At 43.9% G+C, this 21,024-nt stretch overlaps 2 protein-coding genes across 6 annotated transcripts in view; one reads left to right on the forward strand and one right to left on the reverse strand.

The window, feature by feature from the left end:
• The window catches only part of LOC139532242 (gamma-aminobutyric acid receptor subunit alpha-5-like), a 30,077-nt gene extending 23,431 nt beyond the window's left edge, over positions 1-6,646 (reverse strand). The window contains exons 1-5 of one of the 2 annotated variants that reach the window (XM_071329617.1): positions 5,640-6,646; positions 4,929-5,013; positions 4,620-4,744; positions 3,058-3,125; positions 36-256 (exon numbers count right to left, since the gene is read on the reverse strand). In XM_071329617.1, coding sequence (XP_071185718.1) covers positions 36-256; positions 3,058-3,125; positions 4,620-4,744; positions 4,929-5,013; positions 5,640-5,658 — 518 coding nt within the window. In that variant the 5' untranslated portion in view covers positions 5,659-6,646. The remainder of the gene's footprint in view (positions 1-35; positions 257-3,057; positions 3,126-4,619; positions 4,745-4,928; positions 5,014-5,639) is intronic. The other variant, XM_071329618.1, reaches the window with a different exon arrangement.
• Positions 6,647-7,288: 642 nt separating this feature from the next.
• Positions 7,289-21,024, forward strand: part of LOC139532243 (gamma-aminobutyric acid receptor subunit beta-3-like) — a 31,162-nt gene continuing 17,426 nt past the window's right edge. For 2 of the 4 annotated variants that reach the window (XM_071329619.1, XM_071329620.1), the window contains exons 1-4: positions 7,438-7,974; positions 8,061-8,152; positions 8,291-8,358; positions 19,910-20,130. In XM_071329619.1, the coding sequence (XP_071185720.1) occupies positions 7,895-7,974; positions 8,061-8,152; positions 8,291-8,358; positions 19,910-20,130 (461 nt within the window). In that variant the 5' untranslated portion in view covers positions 7,438-7,894. Of the gene's footprint in view, positions 7,386-7,431; positions 7,975-8,060; positions 8,153-8,290; positions 8,359-19,909; positions 20,131-21,024 lie in introns of those variants that run through there. The other 2 variants (XM_071329621.1, XM_071329622.1) reach the window with 2 other exon arrangements.

Here is a 21,024-nt window from a genome sequence, read left to right on the forward strand (position 1 = left end):
TCTGAAATAGTACTGAACAGGCCCGTGGTTGGTACCTCATAGTGTAGAGCAGCGTTCCGTCATCCTTCAGTCTCAGTAGCTTGTTGGGCGTGGTCATGTTGTGGGCGATAGACTTTTTCCCGTTGAGGAAGAATGTGTCTGGGGTCCAGATGTTACTGGCCAGGAGGTTGTTCAGAGGCAGCATCTCCATGGGTCCTTTGAAACACAGGCGCTCGTCTTTCCAGCTTTGTCGGAAAAACACATCAATGGTGTATTCCTAAGGTGGAGAGAAGCATGGTGTTGATACATGGTGATAACACTCCGAGTCAAAGCCTGTGGACACATACAGATCTGCTATTTTAATTTGATCCCGCTGACTCAGAAAATGTTCCTGTGCAGGAGGAAGTGCAATGTGTAGTGTACCTGAGGTTTTAAAAAAGTTTTAAAGTATTTCATTTTGTATTATTTTATTTTATTAGATTTAGTATTTTTGACTAACCCTACCACCCCTCCCCTAATTGGAGTAAACTAACGAACAACAACACTTAGGCTTCTACTTCCAGCTTATACATGCTGCCTTTGGAAAGTTTTGACTTTTTCCACATTTTGTTACATTACAGACTTTTTTTCTAATTATCCTTCCCAATCTACACACAATACCCCATAATGACAAAGCAAAAATAGTTTTTTTGAAATTTTTGCAAAAACAAATATAAATGTAAAAAAACGTATTTACATAAGTATTCAGACACTTTGCTATGAGACTCACAATTGAGCTCAGGTGCATCCTGTTTCCATTGATCACCCTTGAGATGTTTCTACAACTTGATTGGAGTCCACCTGTGGTAAATTCAATTGATTGGACATGATTTGGAAAGGCGCACAACTGTCTATATAAGGTCCCACAGTTGACAGTGCATGTCAGAGCAAAAACCAAGCCATGAGGTTGAAGGAATTGTCCGTAGAGATCCGAGACAGGATTGTGTAGAGGCGCAGATCTGGGGAAGGGTTCCAAAAAATGTCTGCAGCATTGAAGGTCCCCAAGAACACAGTGGTCTCCATCATTCTTAAATGGAAGAAGTTTGGAACCACCAAGACTCTTTCTAGAGCTGGCCGCCCAGCCAAACTGAGCAATAGGTCGAGGGAGGTGACCAAGAACACGATGGTCACTCTGACAAAGGTCTAGAGTTCCTCTGTGGAGAAAGGAGAACCTTCCAGAAGGACAACCATCTCTGCAGAACTCCACCAGTCAGGCCTTTGTGGAAGAGTGACCTGACGGAAGCCACTCATCAGTAAAAGACACATGACAGCCCACTTGGAGTTTGCCAAAAGGCACCTAAAGACTCTCAGACCATGAGAAACGAGATTCTCTGGTCTGATGAAACCAAGATTGAACTCTTTGGCCTGAATGCCAAGCGTCACGTCTGGAGGAAACCTGGAACCATCCCTACAGTGAAGCATGGTGGTGGCAGCATCATGCTGTGGGGATGTTTTTCAGCGGCAGGGACTGGGAGATTAGTCAGGATCGAGGGAAAGATGAACAGAGCAAAGTACAGAGAGATCCTTGATGAAAAACTGCTCCAGAGTGCTTAGGACCTCAAACTGGGTTGAAGGTTCACCTTTCAACAGGACAACGACCCTAAGCACACAGCCAAAACAATGCAGGAATAGCTTCGGGACAAGTCTCTGGAATGTCCTTGAGTGGCCCAGCCAGAGTCCGGACTTGAACCCGATCTAACATCTCTGGAGAGACCTGAAAATAGCTGTGCAGCAACGCTCCCCATCCAACCTGACAGAGCTTGAGAACCTCTTGCCAGAAGAATGGGAGAAAGTCCCCAAATACAGGTGTGCCAAGCTTGTAGCGTCATACCCAAGAAAACTCAAGGCTGTAATCGCTGCCAAAGGTGCTTCAAATAAGTATTGAGTAAAGGATCTGAATACTTATGTAAAAGTGACATTTCAGTAGTTTAAAAAAAAAAGATAAATTAGTCACAAATTCGGAAAACCTGTTTTTGCTTTGTCGTTGTATTGTATTGTAGATTGATGAAAAACTATTTAATACATTTTAGAATAAGGCTATAACGTAACAAAATGTGGAATAAGTCAAGAGGTCTGAATAGTTTCCGAGGGCACTGTACATTTTACAGACACAATATATTTTACAATCTTTTGTTTGTTTTTACTCCTATCCTTCCACTACCCTCAACCCCTCCCGTCTATTTCTGAAGACCATCCAGATTGATTTCTATTTGCCATATATTTTTTAACTGTGCTTTTTCACAGAAGTTTTGAACCTATGTACATTTTACGGAAACAGTTAGATATTTACATGAGTTATCTTGTTGTTATTAGTCCCACCCTTCAACTCCAGTCAACCCCTCCCATCTATCTCTTAAAACACCATCCATGTTGGATTTCTTTATGCCATATATATTTCAACTGTGCTGTGATGTTTCACAAAAGTTCTGAACCTTTCTATTCTCATAGTTTCTACAGAATGGGTGATTTGCAAAGTCATAGTCAATCGATCAATAATATAATAATACTTTTTGCAAAAAATATCTTTAATTGACAAACTGTATGAACTATGAGAATAAAAAGGTTTAAAGTTAGCAATTTCCACCTTAAAACGTCAGACTTGATTTTCCCTAACGAAAAGTGTATCAACGCTCACAAAAATGTCCATTAATTATAATCCGTGTAATAATTCACATTTCCTGTTGCTGCAGGATTCTTTTCCTGCTGTGAGAAACTGGTAAATTTAAAATATTAAACTGTAAAACTAGTCCTGGACAACAAAAATAAATACTAAAAGAAGATTCTCCATTGAAATAACGTTTCAGTCCAGGACTGGGTTTAATCTGCATCCTGGAATCTGGCCTATGATCTATTTCTTTATAATATATTGATTTATTACTTAACAAAAAAATATGAATACATGTCATTATATGCGCCTAGGATAATTGCTGTGTGTTGTAACATTTACAGGAGGGTGTGGTGTTGCTCCTATCGCAAAGAATTACGTTAATGGACGTCGTTGAAATGGTGCATAATGAAATGGGCTGTAAATTGACTCACCATTTCAGTATCTGAAACTGGGCCAAAGCTTGTGACAAATATATTGGTTTTGATCTCCGTGACCTTTTCTGTGGATAGAATAGAATTTGGAATATGACCGTGAACATGAAGAGACAAGGGACAGGGACAAATTCAATTTATGAGTAATCATCATAGAGATTTCCATTTGAAATCTTTACACCCTTCAATGACAGAAGCCATTCTAAGGAAGTGAGTGCAGTTCTGTTCTCCAACCCCATTTGGCAAATCCATGTTGGATGTATCCATGTCTTACATTAGCGACATTATAAAACAAGATTTAGAAGGGGGGGAAAAGGATAAAAATCACTGTAAGACCAAATCGGAGGTAGAGCATTTTCTTTTCTCTAAGAGATGCAGGATATTTCTATCTATCTTCCGGTGAACACTCTTTGACTCCCTCTCTCTCTCGTCTGAATAGAGGTCTGGATCTCAAGGTTACTTTTTGCAGATGGAGGTGGTGGTCATGAGGGGGGCTGTGTGATATATGGCGTGTTGGCAGTGCAGTTCCTTCTCACTTAGGATTGATCTATTACTGTGATTGCTTTGCTCTTGGAATATATTCCAGTCAATGCAAATCTGTATATTAGAACAGTCTCTTTATTTTTCTCACTGAATCCAAGAAGTCTAGCGAGTGTTATTTTACAGAGGGGGAAAATGCTATGCTGGATCACAAATTATGTATGAGGCTAAGCATTGGCATACTGCAGTTTTGCGAGCCCCCCCCCCCACTGCAAGGTCCGATCAAGTTTAATAGCTTATCTCGTGTTATTCTAAACATTTTGCCATCAGACTGAGAGAAAATGTTGCAGTTTTAAAGCTAATTTGCTAATCATTTTGCCATGGCTTATGATGTGTTCATATGCTATCTGGGGAAGAGGGGGGGGGGGGGGCCTCCAGGGTGCCCCCAACCAAAAAGAAAACGCCCCAGAGCCGTCTCCCTGCAAGTGGGGGGGGTGTTTCCAAAACATATAGTTGGTCCCACGTGGGGTCACACAGCGCATCTCGGTATGGAGCACACTATGCATTTATCGTCTCATCAGCTGGTAACGTTTTGTCTTGTGACAGGTCAATTTGCTGCAGCATAACCTGCATAGCCTTTAGGCTACAGTAATATAATTGCATTAAATCAGTGCACACGCAGGCACACTCTCTTAGTATTTATCTTTCCATTCAAATCCCTTCAAGTTGCAAAAGAACCAAAATACATTCAGTATAAATTCAAACAAAGACAAACTGTACATTGAAACAGAAATATCCACATTTCACACTGTATTTTGGTTCTATGAATCTCCTGCATCAGCATGCTACACTGGTCCTGCTGCACCCGGCTTGAGTGTACTCTGAGGATATAATATAACGTCAAATAAGAGTATTAGTGAATGACATTTGCCCCAAGAAAATGAATACTGATATAATACTGTATTGTGTTGTATTGCATTGTACTGTATTGTACTGTATTGTATTGCATTGTACTGCATTGTACTGTAACCTCTAGTGATATGAGTTTGGATCAGAGTGGTCTGTAAGTCGGTATACGTTACCTCCAAGTCCTGGTCTGAGTCTGTTGTCGTAGCCGTCCAGCAGTCCGTCCAGTATCCGCGTGAAGATGGTGATGTTGTCATTAGCCTCCGCCTCTTTCAATGCCTCTGCTGTGGTCTGGCCACGACTGGGAAAGACAGAACATCAATCAGGCTGGTTAGTTCCACATGCTGTAACATGGAGACTGCTTGACAAGGCTAGTGTCGATGTAAATAAAGCACACCATAGTTGGATATGCACAGTATATCTACTGTTCAAATGAGGATGTAATGCAGTGTATAGTCAGATGGGATGGTACACGTTTCACTTACCCCACTTGACATGTCATACAAAGCAGCAAGACAGAGATCCACACGTGTTTCATTGTAGAAAAGCTGGGCATTTTGTCCTCTATGTCTGGAATAACAACATATAATCCACGATCAGTACTTTCAGTAGTATGTATTGTCATCATACTTCCACTCCTACTTCTCCTTCTACATTATACTCCTACACTATACTCCTACCAGAGTAGTATTACTACAGTACTACTAATACTATAGTACCATAATGATAAGTACTTTGGTGTTGTACTGTACCCCACCCTCCCCCAATACGCATACCTGACCACACACACTTTCAACTAGCAGCCCTATAATGGACCTACAAGAGTAATCAGTAGGCTAACCTTGATACAATAACTGTTTGAAACTGTGAATATGCCAATCATGTCTTTCTACATTCCTGGCCGACGTCCTTGTGTGCATTCATTTTGCCCAATGCTAAACACCTTGTTGCAGCAGTATTATAACATCTCCCCATTTTGCTGCAACTGTTCGTGTTCGCGTTGTATTGGTGATCCTCACTGCGTATGAATTCGCAGGCAGTGCAATAGGTTTTCAATGTAGGCTAATGATGTACCCTCGCTGTTCCCTTTCCCCAGACCCCCCCCCACTCATACCCCCCTAACAATAGAGGGAAGGGGGGTGGGGGGTGCTTCTGATGCCATCCTCGTGCATAAAAGAGGGTTGAAAATCAATTACCTGTAGAGAGAGCCATCATCTTGATTTAAATCCAGGTTAGAAAAGCGATACAAAACCCGCAGCAATGAAAGTCAAGGGTAGGCTGCTGCTCCTTCAGAGGGATATAGATATACTCCGCTTATAGTTGCCACCGCAGGCAGTCTCGATCGTGTATTGTTCTCTCCTGATTTGCTTGACTGACTTCCTACTCATGTCAAGCGGGTGTTTGCGTCTTGTGCCGCCACCTCCTTCGCGCCTTTTGGAGATGAGAGGTTTTAATGCCGAGCCCTCATCTTCGGTTGTGACAACAACGTTTTTCGTGTTACATACCCTTGGTCTCAAGTTATTTGTCCACTCAGAGCGGACTAGCGGCCCGGCGCCCCATCTTAGTCAGAAAACACACTCACCTCCAGTTGCCGCTCACGTGCACACACTGCAACGGTTTGCTAACCGGTGCGTTATCATAAGTGCGACAGTGAAAACGATCCTCCAGGAACTCCAAGCGTCACTTAACTTTCCCCTGTTATCTTACTTGCCACTGTAGGCTACTCTAGCCTATGCCTATTGCTGTGGTTAGTTAAAACGCCATCCTCTCCCGCAAGCTAATTAGCTGTCTAGTCGAAATCAATTTAATGAATGAGGGGCAGTGGGTTGATCCATCCAGAAGAAAAAAAATAAGGCTATATCCCAAGGACCCAATAAAACAGTATACCTATTCACCTACATGTCCAATTTTGGTCCCCTCTGTTTACCTAGCCTTTTCTCTCATTCAGTGGGAAATGCGTCAGCTTTGTTGAAAAGAGAAGTGCCGCTTATTATAGTTCTAATGCACATGGTACCGCTGCCTCCAGAGTACTGCCTTTGATTTCGATCCCGACCTATTATGCCACGATGACTCACCAGCCTAAGGTCCATCAATGAGAATTATTACGGTAATGATCAGAGGAAATCGAGAATGAACGCACTCAAATATGAAAAGAAGGATCGCAATACATCAATGTCTATCAAAAGGTGTGATTACACAATCTTACTGAAAAAAAACAAGTTTTTTTTTAATTTATATTTTTACAGTTAGCCTGCATCAAACAAAGTCGTTATACCAATTGCCATAAGAGGGTACTCTAACTCCATATTTTCTGACAGAACATTGTGCTGACTAATCATATTGCACTCTCCTGTAGCACGGTATTTAATTTCTATACCTTTTTACATTACAATCAATAGTTGACAGTTCAGTTTGACAGATCTATAATACGTGAATTATTTGCACCAAGTAGACACGTGTTGCACTGTCTTGTAAATTGCTAGGTATTATGTGAGTTATTTAAGTGGTGCCAAGGTGTTTCAGCCCCATGTTTGAACTGTACAGCTCCGTCCCCATAGCGCGTTCTGACCCTACGGTAATTCCATCGGGTGGTGCTGTCCACGGTGCTGAAACAAATTTGAGCCTGTTAAAATACTTATTCCTAAAGTACAATGCTTATCATATAAAGCACTATTATAAGAACATCACATGGTCCAAAAACAATTTGCCCACTGCAAAGCTGCTATAGCTACACCTAAAACTAAGTTGACTCAATTACAGACTTTACACTGCGTTGTATGTTGCCAGGTGTGAGTTATCACCGTATATGTAAATCAAAGTCACCATGTGTTACTGTGCAGGTGAAAATGAAAGTGTTGTACGGAGTCATATTTCCTCTTGTTTCCCCCCCCCAGGAATGCAGTCGATGGAAACAAGAAGTTGTTTGCAATCTATGATACCAGGTAAGTACGTCAGTCAGTCAGACTGACAGCCCCCACGGGCTCGAGTGGTCGATTTGATTATTGAATAGGACTTGGAGGAAGGGAGATAGAGACCCCTTATGACACGTTGCATCAGGTATAGCAATTCAGTCTAGGCCTACATCTATTTGGCCCATTATGTGAAATCTTATTGGGATTAGAACATATTCAGGTTTATAGTCAATTAGATGAATATCTGGAGTGAGAGGGGTTGGCTCCAATCCAAGCAAGTACCTTTACCGCCTCCACCGGTGGCGTCTTTGCCAGTAGCCTATATACATTTCAGTTAGGAGTATAGTTCCTTCATGTCTCCCGGTTGCATAGAGAGAGAGGAGAGAAATCCAAAATACGAGTGATGTCAAACCGAACAGATCTGAACGGTCTGAAAAGCCAACGACTTCCTCCACGAGAACTTGCCAATGGAATTATCTGATTTGTAAACACATTTGTACCGTTTTTGCGTTGCACGTTTTTCACCAAAACAGTAAGGAATGTGGGCTTTTCTGAGTGTAAAATTATTTAGTGTTCTTTCAGCACCAGTGATTGTAGCTGTCGTGTGCTGCGCACAAAGGTGAGTGATTTCTCTAGTAAAAGTGTGACGGGAAAAACGAACGTGCAAGTTTTGTAGTAAACGCAATCTTTTTGTTGTTGTTTCAGCGTGAATGAACCAGGGAACATGTCGTTTGTGAAAGAGACGGTGGACAAACTACTAAAGGGATATGATATTCGTCTTCGACCAGACTTTGGAGGTACGTTTTCAAAAGTGGGGCAACCATGTTGCAGCGTGTCCATGTTTACTATGCAGATTCGCTCATCTTGGGCTCATATTGCAGCCATTTTTCGAATTCACTGTCATTGTAAATTATACCATTGCATTTGCATTACAGGGGCCCCTGTTGCAGTTGGCATGAGTATAGATGTGGCGAGCATAGACATGGTATCGGAAGTCAACATGGTGAGTGAACTCGCCCCCCGATTACTGTAAACATTGGGACTCACACAATTGTGCTTTTTGCTTTGCTCACTTTCATATAGTACTTGAATATGTTTCTCCTGGGATTCACGTGATGCGTAAACTTTCATTCAAAATCATGCAATAATGTCCTACAATTAGAGTTATTGTGTGCCTAACTATGTTTCACAATGTTTGTATTCGGCCAATATCACGTCAGATACCGGCCGCTGTCCATCAGACTAGTACTGAAAACATATGGTCTACATTTAGGATGCCGGAGAGGTACTCTGCTCTCTTTTGTCAGTTGTCTTGTGTTTGTATGTGTGTTTTTACTCTAACTCAATTAACATTACTGAGTCATTCTCCCCTTGATCTTGTGCGTCAGTTGTGCTAACTCTGTTGGTATGTGGCATTGGAAATTGAAAAGTACAGTATGTTCAGCAACTCCAGCACTTCAAAGAGGAGTATTAGAAGCTTAGACATGGGCATTCTCTCCCTCCCTCTCTCTCCCTCTCTATCTCTCTATCTATCTCTCTCTCTCTCAATTCAATTCAATTCAATTTGCTTTATTGACCTGACGTAACAATGTACATATTTCCAAAGCTTACTTTGGAGATTTACAAGATTAACATAATTAAAATAATAATAATCTATTGTCAATGGGACAACAGTAACAATAATAATCAAGGGTCAAAATAACCAATAACAATAACAATGGCATAGAGGACATGAGCAAGGATGGTTGATCTGACAGACAATGTACCTCATCTTATGGCAGGCAGCAATGTAGTGATCTGCCGACACACAGCTCTCTGTGTCCTCCCCCTATAGGACGGGTAGTTTGTTCTCATCAGAGAGGTCTTTGAAACCTTGAATAAGGTATTTTTTTTCTCTCTACCCAGCTCTCCCTCACACTCTCTCTCTCTCTTTGTCTCTCAAGTTCTCTCTCTCACTGTCTCTCTTTCTCTCGCTATCTCTCTCTCTATCTCTCTCTCTCTCAAGCTCTCTTTCTCAAGCTCTTTCTCTCTCTCTCTCTCTCAAACTCTCTCTCTCAAGCTCTCTTTCAAGCTCTTTCTCTCTCTCTCTCTCTCTCTCTCTCAAACTCTCTCACGAACGCGCACACACACACGCACGCACGCACGCACGCACACGCACACACACGCACACACACACACACACACACACACACACGCGTACCTCTACACCCCCCACCCCGCACACACCTTTACCACCCCATGTATCTGTGGCTTGTCTGTGAATACACGTGCCTGGGCTCAACATCTTACAATTGTGCCTGTGCAGTGTGTATACTGGAAAGTGGCGCAGCATGTGCACAGCAGCTGTTCGCGTCTCTATCAGAAATAATGATCTCTGGGCTGCTCCCCTATCTGGGGAGGGGGGACTTCAGGTGAGAAGCCACTTTAGGACAGCGCCAACACATTTCAAGTTTCAACGTTTATTCGCCATGTGCACAGGATACAACAGGTGTGAAACAGTACAGTGAAATTCTTACCTTGAGAATTTTTTTTTTTTTTTTTTTTTTACCTTTATTTAACTAGGCAAGTCAGTTAAGAACAAATTCTTATTTTCAATGACGGCCTAGGAACAGTGGGTTAACTGCCTGTTCAGGGGCAGAACGACAGATTTGTACCTTGTCAGCTCGGGGATTTGAACTTGCAACCTTTCGGTTACTAGTCCAACGCTCTAACCACTAGGCTACCCTGCCGCCCCAATGCAGTGTTAATAATAACAATAATATAGATAACAAAAAAATATTGAAAAAATAACTAAGATGTGAGTTAAATAAATAAGAAAATTCAAGTATATACAGGTCAGTTCCAGTACTTTATTCAATGTGCAGAGGTACTGGAGTGGTTGAGGTGGGTTTATACATAAAACGTGACTGGTGTTAGGATATACATGTAACTATTCAGAGCCCTTGACTTTTTCCAAATTTTGCTATGTTTTATTCTACAATTTATTAAATTGTTTCCCCCCCTCATCAATCTAGACACAATACCCCAGAAGGACAAAGCAAAAACAGGTTTTTAGATTTTTTTGCTCATTTATATATACAGTATGTATAAAAAAAATTAAAAAGACATTTACATAAATATTCAGACCCTTTACTCAGTACTTTGTTGAAGCACCTTTGGCAGCGATTACAGCATCAAGTCTTTTTGGGTATGACGCTACAAGCTTGGCACACCTGTATTTGGGAAAGATGGGGACTTTCTCCCATTCTTCTCTGCAGATCCTCTCAAGCTCTGTAAGGTTCGATGGGGAGCGTTGCTGCACAGCTATTTTCAGGTCTCTCCAGACATGTTCGATCCATTTCAAGTCCAGGCTCTGGCTGGGCCACTCAAGGACATTCAGAGACTTGTCCCAATGTCACTCCTGCATTGTCTTGGTTGTGTGCTTAAGATTGTCCTGTTGGAAGTTGAACCTTCAACCCAGTCTGAGGTCTTGAGCGCTCTGGAGCAGGTTTTCATCAAGGATCTCTCTGTACTTTGCTCCGTTCATCTTTGCCTCGATCCTGACTAGTCTCCCACTACCTGCCGCTGAAAAACATCTCCACAGCATAATGCAACTGTAGCGCTTTTCTTCTTCTTCTGACAAGGAATATGAAGGATGGGACCAAAATGCAGCGTGGTACGTGTCCATGTTAAATTTATTAAACTGAACACTGAAAATACAAAATAACAAAGGTGAAACAACGAAAAAAACGAAACAGTCCTATCAGGTGAACCAACACAAAAACAGGAAACAACTACCCACAAACACAGGTGGGAACAGGCTACCTAAGTATGGTTCTCAATCAGAGACAACGATTGACAGCTGCCTCTGATTGGGAACCATACCAGGCCAAACACAGAAATACAAAACATAGAAACAAAACATAGAATGCCCACCCCAACTCACGCCCTGACCAAACCAAAATAGAGACATAATAAAGGAACTAAGGTCAGAACGTGACAGTACCCCCCCCCTCCCCCCCCCAAAGGTGCGGACTCCGGCCGCAAAACCTGAACCTATAGGGGAGGGTCTGGGTGGGCATTTCACCGCGGTGGCGGCTCTGGTGCGGGACGTAGACCCCACTCCATCTTAGTCTTGGCCCACTTATGTGGCGCCTCTGGAGTGGCAACCCTCGCCGCCGACCCCGGACTGGGGACCCTTACATCGGGCCCCGAATAGGAGGGAGACTCTGGCAGCGCCGGACAGGCGGGAGACCCTGGCAGCGCCGGACATGCGGGAGAACCTGGAGGGAGGAGACGGAGAGACAGCCTAGTGCGTGGGGCTGCCACAGGACCCACCAGGCTGGGGAGACCTACAGGAGGCCTGGTGCATGAAGGAGGCACCGGAAGGACCGGGCTGTGGGGGAGCACTGGAGCCCTGGTGCGCAGCCTTGGCACCACTCCTCCAGGCTGGATGACCACTTTAGCCCGGACCCTCCAGAGTGCAGGCACAGGTTGAACCGGGCTGTGGGGGAGCACTGGAGATCTGGTGCATACCACTCGCACCTCTCCCTTAGGCTCAATGCCCACATTCGCCCGGCACGGGCGGAGCGCAGGCATAGGGCGAACTGCACCCTCCCAGCGCCCCGGAGACACAGTACGCAGAGCCGGCGCAGGATACCCTGGGCCGAAACGGAGTACCGGAGACCAAACACGCTGAGCCGGCACAATACGCCCTGGCTGGATGCCCACTCTCGCATGGCACTTGCGGGGGGCTGGCCTATTGCGCTCCGAGCTATGAGCGCGTACTGGCGACACCGTGCGCTTGACCGCATAACACGGTGCCTGACCAGTACTACGCTTCTTCCGGTAAGCACGGGGAGTTGGCTCAGGTCTATCGCCTGACTCCACCAGTCACCCGGTGTGCCCCCTCCCCAAAAACTGTTTGGGGCTGCATCTCGTGCCTGTTGCGCTGCCTTACCTCATATCGCTGCCGCTCAGCTTTAGCTGCCTCCAGTTCTTCTTTGGGGCGGCGATATTCCCCAGCCTGTGCCCAGGGTCCCTTGCCGTCCAATATCTCCTCCCATTTCCATTTCTCCAGATCGCGCTGCTCCTCCTTACCACGCTGCTTGGTCCTTCTTTGGTGGGTAGTTCTGTAACGCTTTTCTTCTTCTTCTGACAAGGAATATGAAGGATCGGACCAAAATGCAGCGTGGTACGTAAATGTATTAAACTGAACACTGAAAATACAAAATAACAAAGGTGAAACAACTAAAAAAATGAAACAGTCCTATCAGGTGAACCAACACAAAAACAGGAAACAACTACCCACAAACACAGGTGGGAACAGGCTACCTAAGTATGGTTCTCAGTCAGAGACAACGATTGACAGCTGCCTCTGATTGGGAACCATACCAGGCCAAACACAGAAATACAAAACATAGAAACAAAACATAGAATGCCCACCCCATCTCACGCCCTGACCAAACCAAAATAGAGACATAAAAAAGGAACTAAGGTCAGAACGTGACAGCAACCACCACCATGCTTCACTGTAGGGATGGTTCCAGGTTTCCTCCAAAAGTGACGCTTGGCATTCAGGCCAAAGAGTTCAATCTTGGTTTCATCAGAGCAGAGAATTGTGTTTCTCTTGCCTTTTGGAAAACTCCAAGCCTGCTGTCATGTCCCTTTTACTGAGGAGTGGCTTCAGTCTGGCCACTCTACCATAAAGGCCTGATTGGTGGAGTGCTGCAGAGATAGTTGTCCTTCTGGAAGGTTCTCGCATCTCCACAGAGGAACTCTAGAGCTCTGTCAAAGTGACCATCGGGTTCTTGGTCATCTCCCTGACAAAGGCCCTTCTCCCGCGATTGCTCAGTTTGGCCGGGCGGCCAGCTCTAGGAAGAGTCTTGGAGGTTCCAAACTTCTACCATTTAAGAATGATTGAGGCCACTGTGTTCTTGGGGACCTTCAATGCTGCAGAAAGTTTGGGGTACCCTTCCCCAGATCTGTGCCTTAACACAATCCTGTCTCTGAGCTTTAAGGACAATTCCTTCGACCTCATGGCTTGGTTTTTGCTCTGACAATGTAATAGTGTAATAGTGACCGGTAGCAGGATAAATAGATGCATACAAATGGTAATGGCAATAAATAATCAATGGACTGCAGTGTAATGGAGTAATACCTCTAATCAATTTAAATTTATTACAGGAGCACGGAGAACAGTCCAAGTCTCGGGTTTATCATACACGTGATATTCTCAAGAACAAGACGCAAAAAGGAAAATACAGAGAGACAAACAGAAGAAAAAGATGAACTAATTAATTCACTGAGTACATAATGGATGTTCTGGATGATGTTCAATTAAGACAACAAGTTTTGGATGATGTAATATTCATCCTGGAGGATGTTCAAGTGTCTCAGGACGCTGATCGAGGATCTGTTTTGCCCTTTAGATCATAATAAAGGAGATGACGTTGACACGAAGGACCCAAACCTGGATCAGCACTCCTCCTTTTATGACACTTGACACATATGGACCCTGGTCCTGTAGTGATTGCGATCCTTCTAGTAAGCACTGTAACCCGACCAAGTAAACCATTAATGTGCTTTGATCTTCCTGAAACCAGGGACAGTTGTCTACCTTGGAACAGGAGGCACTTTTGCGCCGCGACAATGGAAGTAGCCTGTAGGAAATGTGCAAATGAGATGCTCCTCTTTCACTTTGATAGAAGAATCTCTTTGAAGATAATATGTAGTCCCGTGGGGACTCTGTATCTTTGAAATGGCAGAATTAGCTCTAAAACACTGGCTGGGCCTACATGTGTAGGTAAATTCTGCTTTTGTGTATAGTCAGTGATCTTTGGTTAATAAGCTGTTCTCTCTCTCTCTGTGAGAACCTCAGTGATGGCTACATTTGCAGTTTGTCTTCCAAAGGGATGTTTTCTCTCTACTCTTAACACTGCATGGAGGAGGCAGGGGAGTGACTGTCATAGCCGTAGCCATCAGTTACCATGGGAACTAGGGTAATTACGAGCACTAACTGTATGACTGTGTGTTGACTGCACCCAGGTGATGTAATAACTTGAAAAACAGTATTGACCAAAGAAAATTTATGAACAATCTGGATGGCCACTGTGCACTTCCTTTGTTATATTTCCGCAGTTTATTGAACAATAGATTTTTACTTAAATTACTGTCCATTTCAGGTTAGTTGAATCTCAGGCAACTGGAGAAGAAAGAGAAGAAATGTTTTAGGGTAGCTTCAGTCAAGTTGTTGTTGTATGACACGCTTATTGTGTGTCGTATGGAGGAGATACGAACCCGTAAGGGACTGCAGAAATAGATAACGCTTTGAATTCACTCTGAGATAGCCCGAGTAACCAGCCGTCAGTACAAGTCCCTCTGCAGAGTGTGTGTGGGTGTGTGGGTGCAGAAAATCTGTCATATGAAGTGGAGATTTTTCCTCTCTCCAACTGTTCCTGTCATTACTGTTTGCTTTTCTCTGTGTCTATCTGAAGAAATCCTGCCCATAGACCATACTGACCCTGTAATTTACATATAGGTTCATTTTAACGTTCCATCAGGGACTATGTGTAACCAGATGTCAAAGTGCACCATTATAACCCTTATGAATATTGACAGGTCTGCTAGGGGTTGTGAGGCAATTGGTCTCCTGAAGTTAAGGCCGTATTTCCCAGAGTGCTGTTGGAGAGTTAAAAGAGGAGTAATGGGGTTATGCTTCAACGCTGACCCCCACTTTATCATTTATGATTGCTATCGGACATGATTCTATCGATCCATGAAGCCAGCTCTCTGCAGTAGCATGATCCCTCTACAACGTCTATAGAGTGTGTGTGTGTGTGTGTGTATGTGTGTGTGTGTGTGTGTGTGTGTGTGTGTGTGTGTGTGTGTGTGTGTGTGTGTGTGTGTGTGTGTGCGCGTGCGTGCGTGCGTGCGCGAGTGTTTCCTTTTGGGCATGGCAAAAGCTGAAGATAAGTGCCCACATTTCCGGTGCAATGCTTTGGCCCAGCATCATATCATGTTGCTTGTGTCGGTGTACACAGGCAGTTATTTATCCCTTCAGTCTTCTGTGTAATTCTTGGTCACTTCCTGCCCCTTGTCAATCACTTGTAAATCCTGTATCAAGCCTTTTATCACCATTTTAATCCTGATTTATCTATCAAACCCCACTAATGCACATACAGAGAGATCCATTGTTATCGCAGCCAAAGCTCTGTGTGTTTAGAAGCCATTAGTATCCATTACATCTCCATATACAGTGAGGGAAAAAAGTATTTGATCCCCTGCTGATTTTGTACGTTTGCCCACTGACAAAGAAATTATCAGTCTATAATTTTAATGGTAGGTTTATTTGAACAGTGAGAGACAGAATAACAACAAAAATATCCAGAAAAATGCATGTCAAAAATGTTATAAATTGATTTGCATTTTAATGAGGGAAATAAGTATTTGACCCCCTCTCAATCAAAAAGATTTCTGGCTCCCAGGTGTCTTTCATACAGGTAACGAACGGAGATTAGGAGCACACTCTTAAAGGGAGTGCTCCTAATCTCAGTTTCTTACCTGTATAAAAGATACCTGTCCACAGAAGCAATCAATCAATCAGATTCCAAACTCTCCACCATGGCCAAGACCAAAGAGCTCTCCAAGGATGTCAGGGACAAGATTGTAGACCTACACAAGGCTGGAATGGGCTACAAGACCATCGCCAAGCAGCTTGGTGAGAAGGTGACAACAGTTTCTGTGATTATTCGCAAATGGAAGAAACACAAAAGAACTGTCAATCTCCCTCAGCCTGGGGCTCCATGCAAGATCTCACCTCATGGAGTTGCAATGATCATGAGAACGGTGAGGAATCAGCCCAGAACTACACAGGAGGATCTTGTCAATGATCTCAAGGCAGCTGGGACCATAGTCATCAAGAAAACAATTGGTAACACACTATGCCGTGAAGGACTGAAATCCTGCAGCGCCCGCAAGGTCCCCCTGCTCAAGAAAGCACATATACATGCCCGTCTGAAGTTTGCCAATGAACATCTGAATGATTCAGAGGACAACTGGGTGAACGTGTTGTGGTCAGATGAGACCAAAATGGAGTTCTTTGGCATCAACCCAACTTGCCGTGTTTGGAGGAGGAGGAATGCTGCCTATGACCCCAAGAAACCATCCCCACCGTCAAACATGGAGGTGGAAACATTATGCTTTGGGGGTGTTTTTCTGCTAAAGGGACAGGACAACTTCACCGCATCAAAGGGATGATGGACGGGGCCATGTACCGTCAAATCTTGGGTGAAAACCTCCTTCCCTCAGCCAGGGTATTGAAAATGGGTCGTGGATGGGTATTCCAGCATGACAATGACCCAAAACACACGGCCAAGGCAACAAAGGAGTGGCTCAAGAAGAAGCACATTAAGGTCCTGGAGTGGCCTAGCCAGTCTCCAGACCTTAATCCCATAGAAAATCTGTGGAGGGAGCTGAAGGTTCGAGTTGCCAAACGTCAGCCTCGAAACCTTAATGACTTGAAGAAGATCTGCAAAGAGGAGTGGGACAAAATCCCTCCTGAGATGTGTGCAAACCTGGTGGCCAACTACAAGAAACGTCTGACCTCTGTGATTGCCACAAGGGTTTTGCCACCAAGTAGTAAGTCATGTTTTGCAGAGGGGTCAAATACTTATTTCCCTCATTAAAATGCAAATCAATTCATAACATTTTTGACATGCGTTTTTCTGGATTTTTTTGTTGATATTCTGTCTCTCACTGTTCAAATAAACCTACCATTAAAATTATAGACTGATCATTTCTTTGTCAGTGGGCAAACGTACAAAATCAGCAGGGGATCAAATACTTTTTTCCCTCACTGTATGGCTCTGGGTCTCCCCTCTCATAGTGTATGTAAGATCATTTCTGGGGGTAATCAGCTCCTCCTACTAAAGGCCCTTAGAGTAGAACAGAGACCATGCATGCTATTTTTAATATGCGGCTGAGGTTCACCACAGAAGTGGGGAGAGAGGGTGATTTCCCGCAGTGAAAAATGGGCTTCCAAGAAGAAATCTCGTGGGGAAGCCTGTGGAATTGCTTTGAAAATGACCGACTGCGTCAAATGATTCTTGACTGAGTTTTGATTGATAAATGATGATCACGTGTAACCCGAATTGGCTGCATTGATTTGTTTTTATAACTGCATTTGCAATTTTGAGGATCACTGTTCGTGTAGGTTATCGCTGTTGGCCTTAGTATGCTGTTATTGATGGTTACTATGGTTATTAAGGTGGCTATTATTTCTCACACTATCCAAAGGTGTTTTAGCCTAGAGACTTCAGTTGAGCTATGAGCGACATACTGTACTCGACATAGAGAATGTTTGCGATCAGTCCGTCACAAACCGTTAGCTGACTATTGCCACTGCACTATGAATATCTCCTTTGATTTACGTCAATCTGTATGATAATATATAGCTAAGGACCGTACAGAGGTTGTGTTTGTGTAGACAGTACATGATGGCATGTGGGGACCGCATGAAAATAAGCCTGACATAGCTACTCACAATATCAGTTGCTATTGTATTGGCTAATGACCTTGGGGGCTACGCATAAATTCATCTTTCTACGAATGCGTGATGTCATAAGGAGCCCGTTTGTAAATGCACTAAAAGTACACAGATTTACGTCAAGGGGTGTGACCATAGAATTACGGACGTTGTTGGTGGGATGGGGCCGGTTCCATAAAGAGTGGTTTTGTGTGAAAGCATGATCATGATAAGCTAGTTTGATAACGAGGAGCGTCTGTTGGAGACAGGGAGCAGATGCAACGACAAATGAGACTAGTAGGCTACTGCGTCGGTCAGTATGCAGGGATCATCACACACTGTAGGCTGAATAAACGACGCCACCAAACAAGAGCAGGTTCAACTCCCACCAGGGCTGTGTCCCAAATGGCACCCTATTCCCTATACAGTGCGCCCTACTTTTGACCAGGGCCCACTATGTGAGGAATAGGATGCCATTTGGGACGCACCCAGTGTCATCAGGTCATTAGGTCACTAAATGAATTACAGAATGACAAAAAAATGCTTTCTTGGTGAATGTAGTAGCAGTAAAATCGCAGTAATATGGACAACCATGACTGATAAGTCCTTACAGGGTGCGTTATTGAATGAAAATAAATTCAAGCCAATACACACACACACACACACACACACACACACACACACACACACACACACACACACACACACACACACACACACACACACACACACACACACACACACACACACACACACACACACACACACACGCACACACAGCTAAACAGTGTGCAGTAAAATTGTAAAGAGCCTTCCCCTCAGTACTTCCAGGTTGATACTTTGAACGGAATTGAAACTGCAGATTCCTCCTTTAAGGAGATTACCACAATTGCCACTGTAGCATGACAGCATCAGTGTGATAAACTGTCTGATTCAGAGTCAGACTTCACAAGGTGAGCAACTACTCCTTTATTTGAAATGATCTGTGATTGTCCGCGTGCAAGATTTATAAGAATTCCAAGGCAGCTGCTGCTTTGAATGCAGGACCCGGCTACAGTGGTTATTTAAATCATTCATGCTCTTTCATGTAAAGACTTATCTAAAACTACATCCCTGACTGGTTTACAATTCTCACCCCTGGAACACTCCCATCTTGAAATACCTGAAATAATCTCCAGGGACATCATTGAACAGCTGGTTGGAGGTGTAGAGAGTCATACATTTAGTGTACATTTTGTATCTCTTTATCCTAAAAACTGATCAAATGGAGGGAGTACGTGCCCCCTCAGTTTCAATTGGCATGACGTCCTGCCTCTGGCTCCCCTCCATAGCGAGCTGCAAGGACTGAGTAGGCTGTGCACTGAAATATTGGACCCAATACCACACAATGTAATTGGCTTTAGTCAGAGACCATGTGGTTGGCTCCACTCATAACAGTGCTGCTGGCGTAGAGCGAGAAACACATTGCTGTCGGGTATTTTGGAGTGTGTGGCGGAGCCACTTGGACAGACTCCTGGTACAGCCTGGCCCTGCCTACAGTATGGCTGTTGTGTAATCACCATTAGGACTGTGGCTGAATCACACGGCCATGCCACACACAGCCATGCCACTGCTGCCTGGTGGGAAGCCTTCTACTGCGTCGGCCATTTTGACACAGAGGGTCGGTATTGAGGAGGAGTGGAGTGGGTTGAGTGGGTCTGAGATAAAATTTGGAAAACCAGTTTGGTAGGCATGGGGATGGGTCAGAGTAGAGTACTGTGTGCCACCACGTTGCAACCTTACCCCTCACCATTCTGACAGCTTGTGACTGTAAACTCCACAATCATTCTCAGAACTATGGGGTGCAGCCTCAAGAAACACACACACACACACACACACACACACACACACACACACACACACACACACACACACACACACACACACACACACACACACACACACACACACACACACACACACACACACACACGCACTGTATGTCAATCAAAAATAAGGAAGTGAATATACTACAGTATACTAACATCACCATATGTTAATCTCCTTCCAGGACTACACTTTAACCATGTACTTCCAGCAGTACTGGAGGGACAAGAGGCTGGCGTACTTAGGGATCCCGCTGAACCTCACCCTGGATAACCGGGTAGCAGATTCACTCTGGGTCCCTGACACCTACTTCCTGAATGACAAGAAGTCCTTCGTCCACGGTGTGACGGTCAAGAACCGCATGATCCGCCTCCACCCGGATGGAACAGTGCTCTACGGCCTGAGGTGGGTTCCAAAGCAGTGGAATCAATGGGTTCTAGATGAATGCATCCAAGACTGATTCATTTGAAGGGATATCATAATCTTTAATTTGATTATTTTATAGTAATAAATGCTGTGTGGTGTATGAGCTGCTAGGTTTTTTATGTGTTTTTAAAGAAGTGGGGCATTTCCACTCCTCTCTTTTTTGTCTGTTTATTGGATAGCATAGACAGAGAGGAATACTAGAGGAGAGAGCCCAGAAATAGCAGTGGACCAGATTTTTAACCATGCTGCAGTGATCTTTGTGTTCCGGAGGCAGTGGCTTAGACCACTGGACCACCTCTAGGCCACCAGCTGCTATGTTTTTGGCTAGTAAATATAATCCCTTCCTATAGGCTCAGTTTAGCTTTCCCCTCGACATATTGGTGCAGTAGCGTGTACATTGTCATGCTTTGTTGAAATATGTATTTTTCAAATACAGTGGGGAGAACAAGTATTTGATACACTGCCGATTTTGCAGGTTTTCCTACTTACAAAGCATGTAGAGGTCTGTAATTTCTATCATGGGTACACTTCAACTATGAGAGACGGAATCTAAAACAAAAATCCAGAAAATCACATTGTATGATTTTTAAGTAATTAATTTGCATTTTATTGCATGACATAAGTATTTGATACATCAGAAAAGCAGATCTTAATATTTGGTACAGAAACCTTTGTTTGCAATTACAGAGATCATACGTTTCCTGTAGTTCTTGACCAGGTTTGCACACACTGCAGCAGGGATTTTGGCCCACTCCTCCATACAGATCTTCTCCAGATCCTTCAGGTTTCGGGGCTGTCGCTGGGCAATACGGACTTTCAGCTCCCTCCAAAGATTTTCTATTGGGTTCAGGTCTGGAGACTGGCTAGGCCACT

The sequence above is a fragment of the Salvelinus alpinus genome, chromosome 10 (genome assembly GCF_045679555.1).
Source record: "Salvelinus alpinus chromosome 10, SLU_Salpinus.1, whole genome shotgun sequence".
NCBI classification, from domain to species: Eukaryota; Metazoa; Chordata; class Actinopteri; order Salmoniformes; family Salmonidae; genus Salvelinus; species Salvelinus alpinus.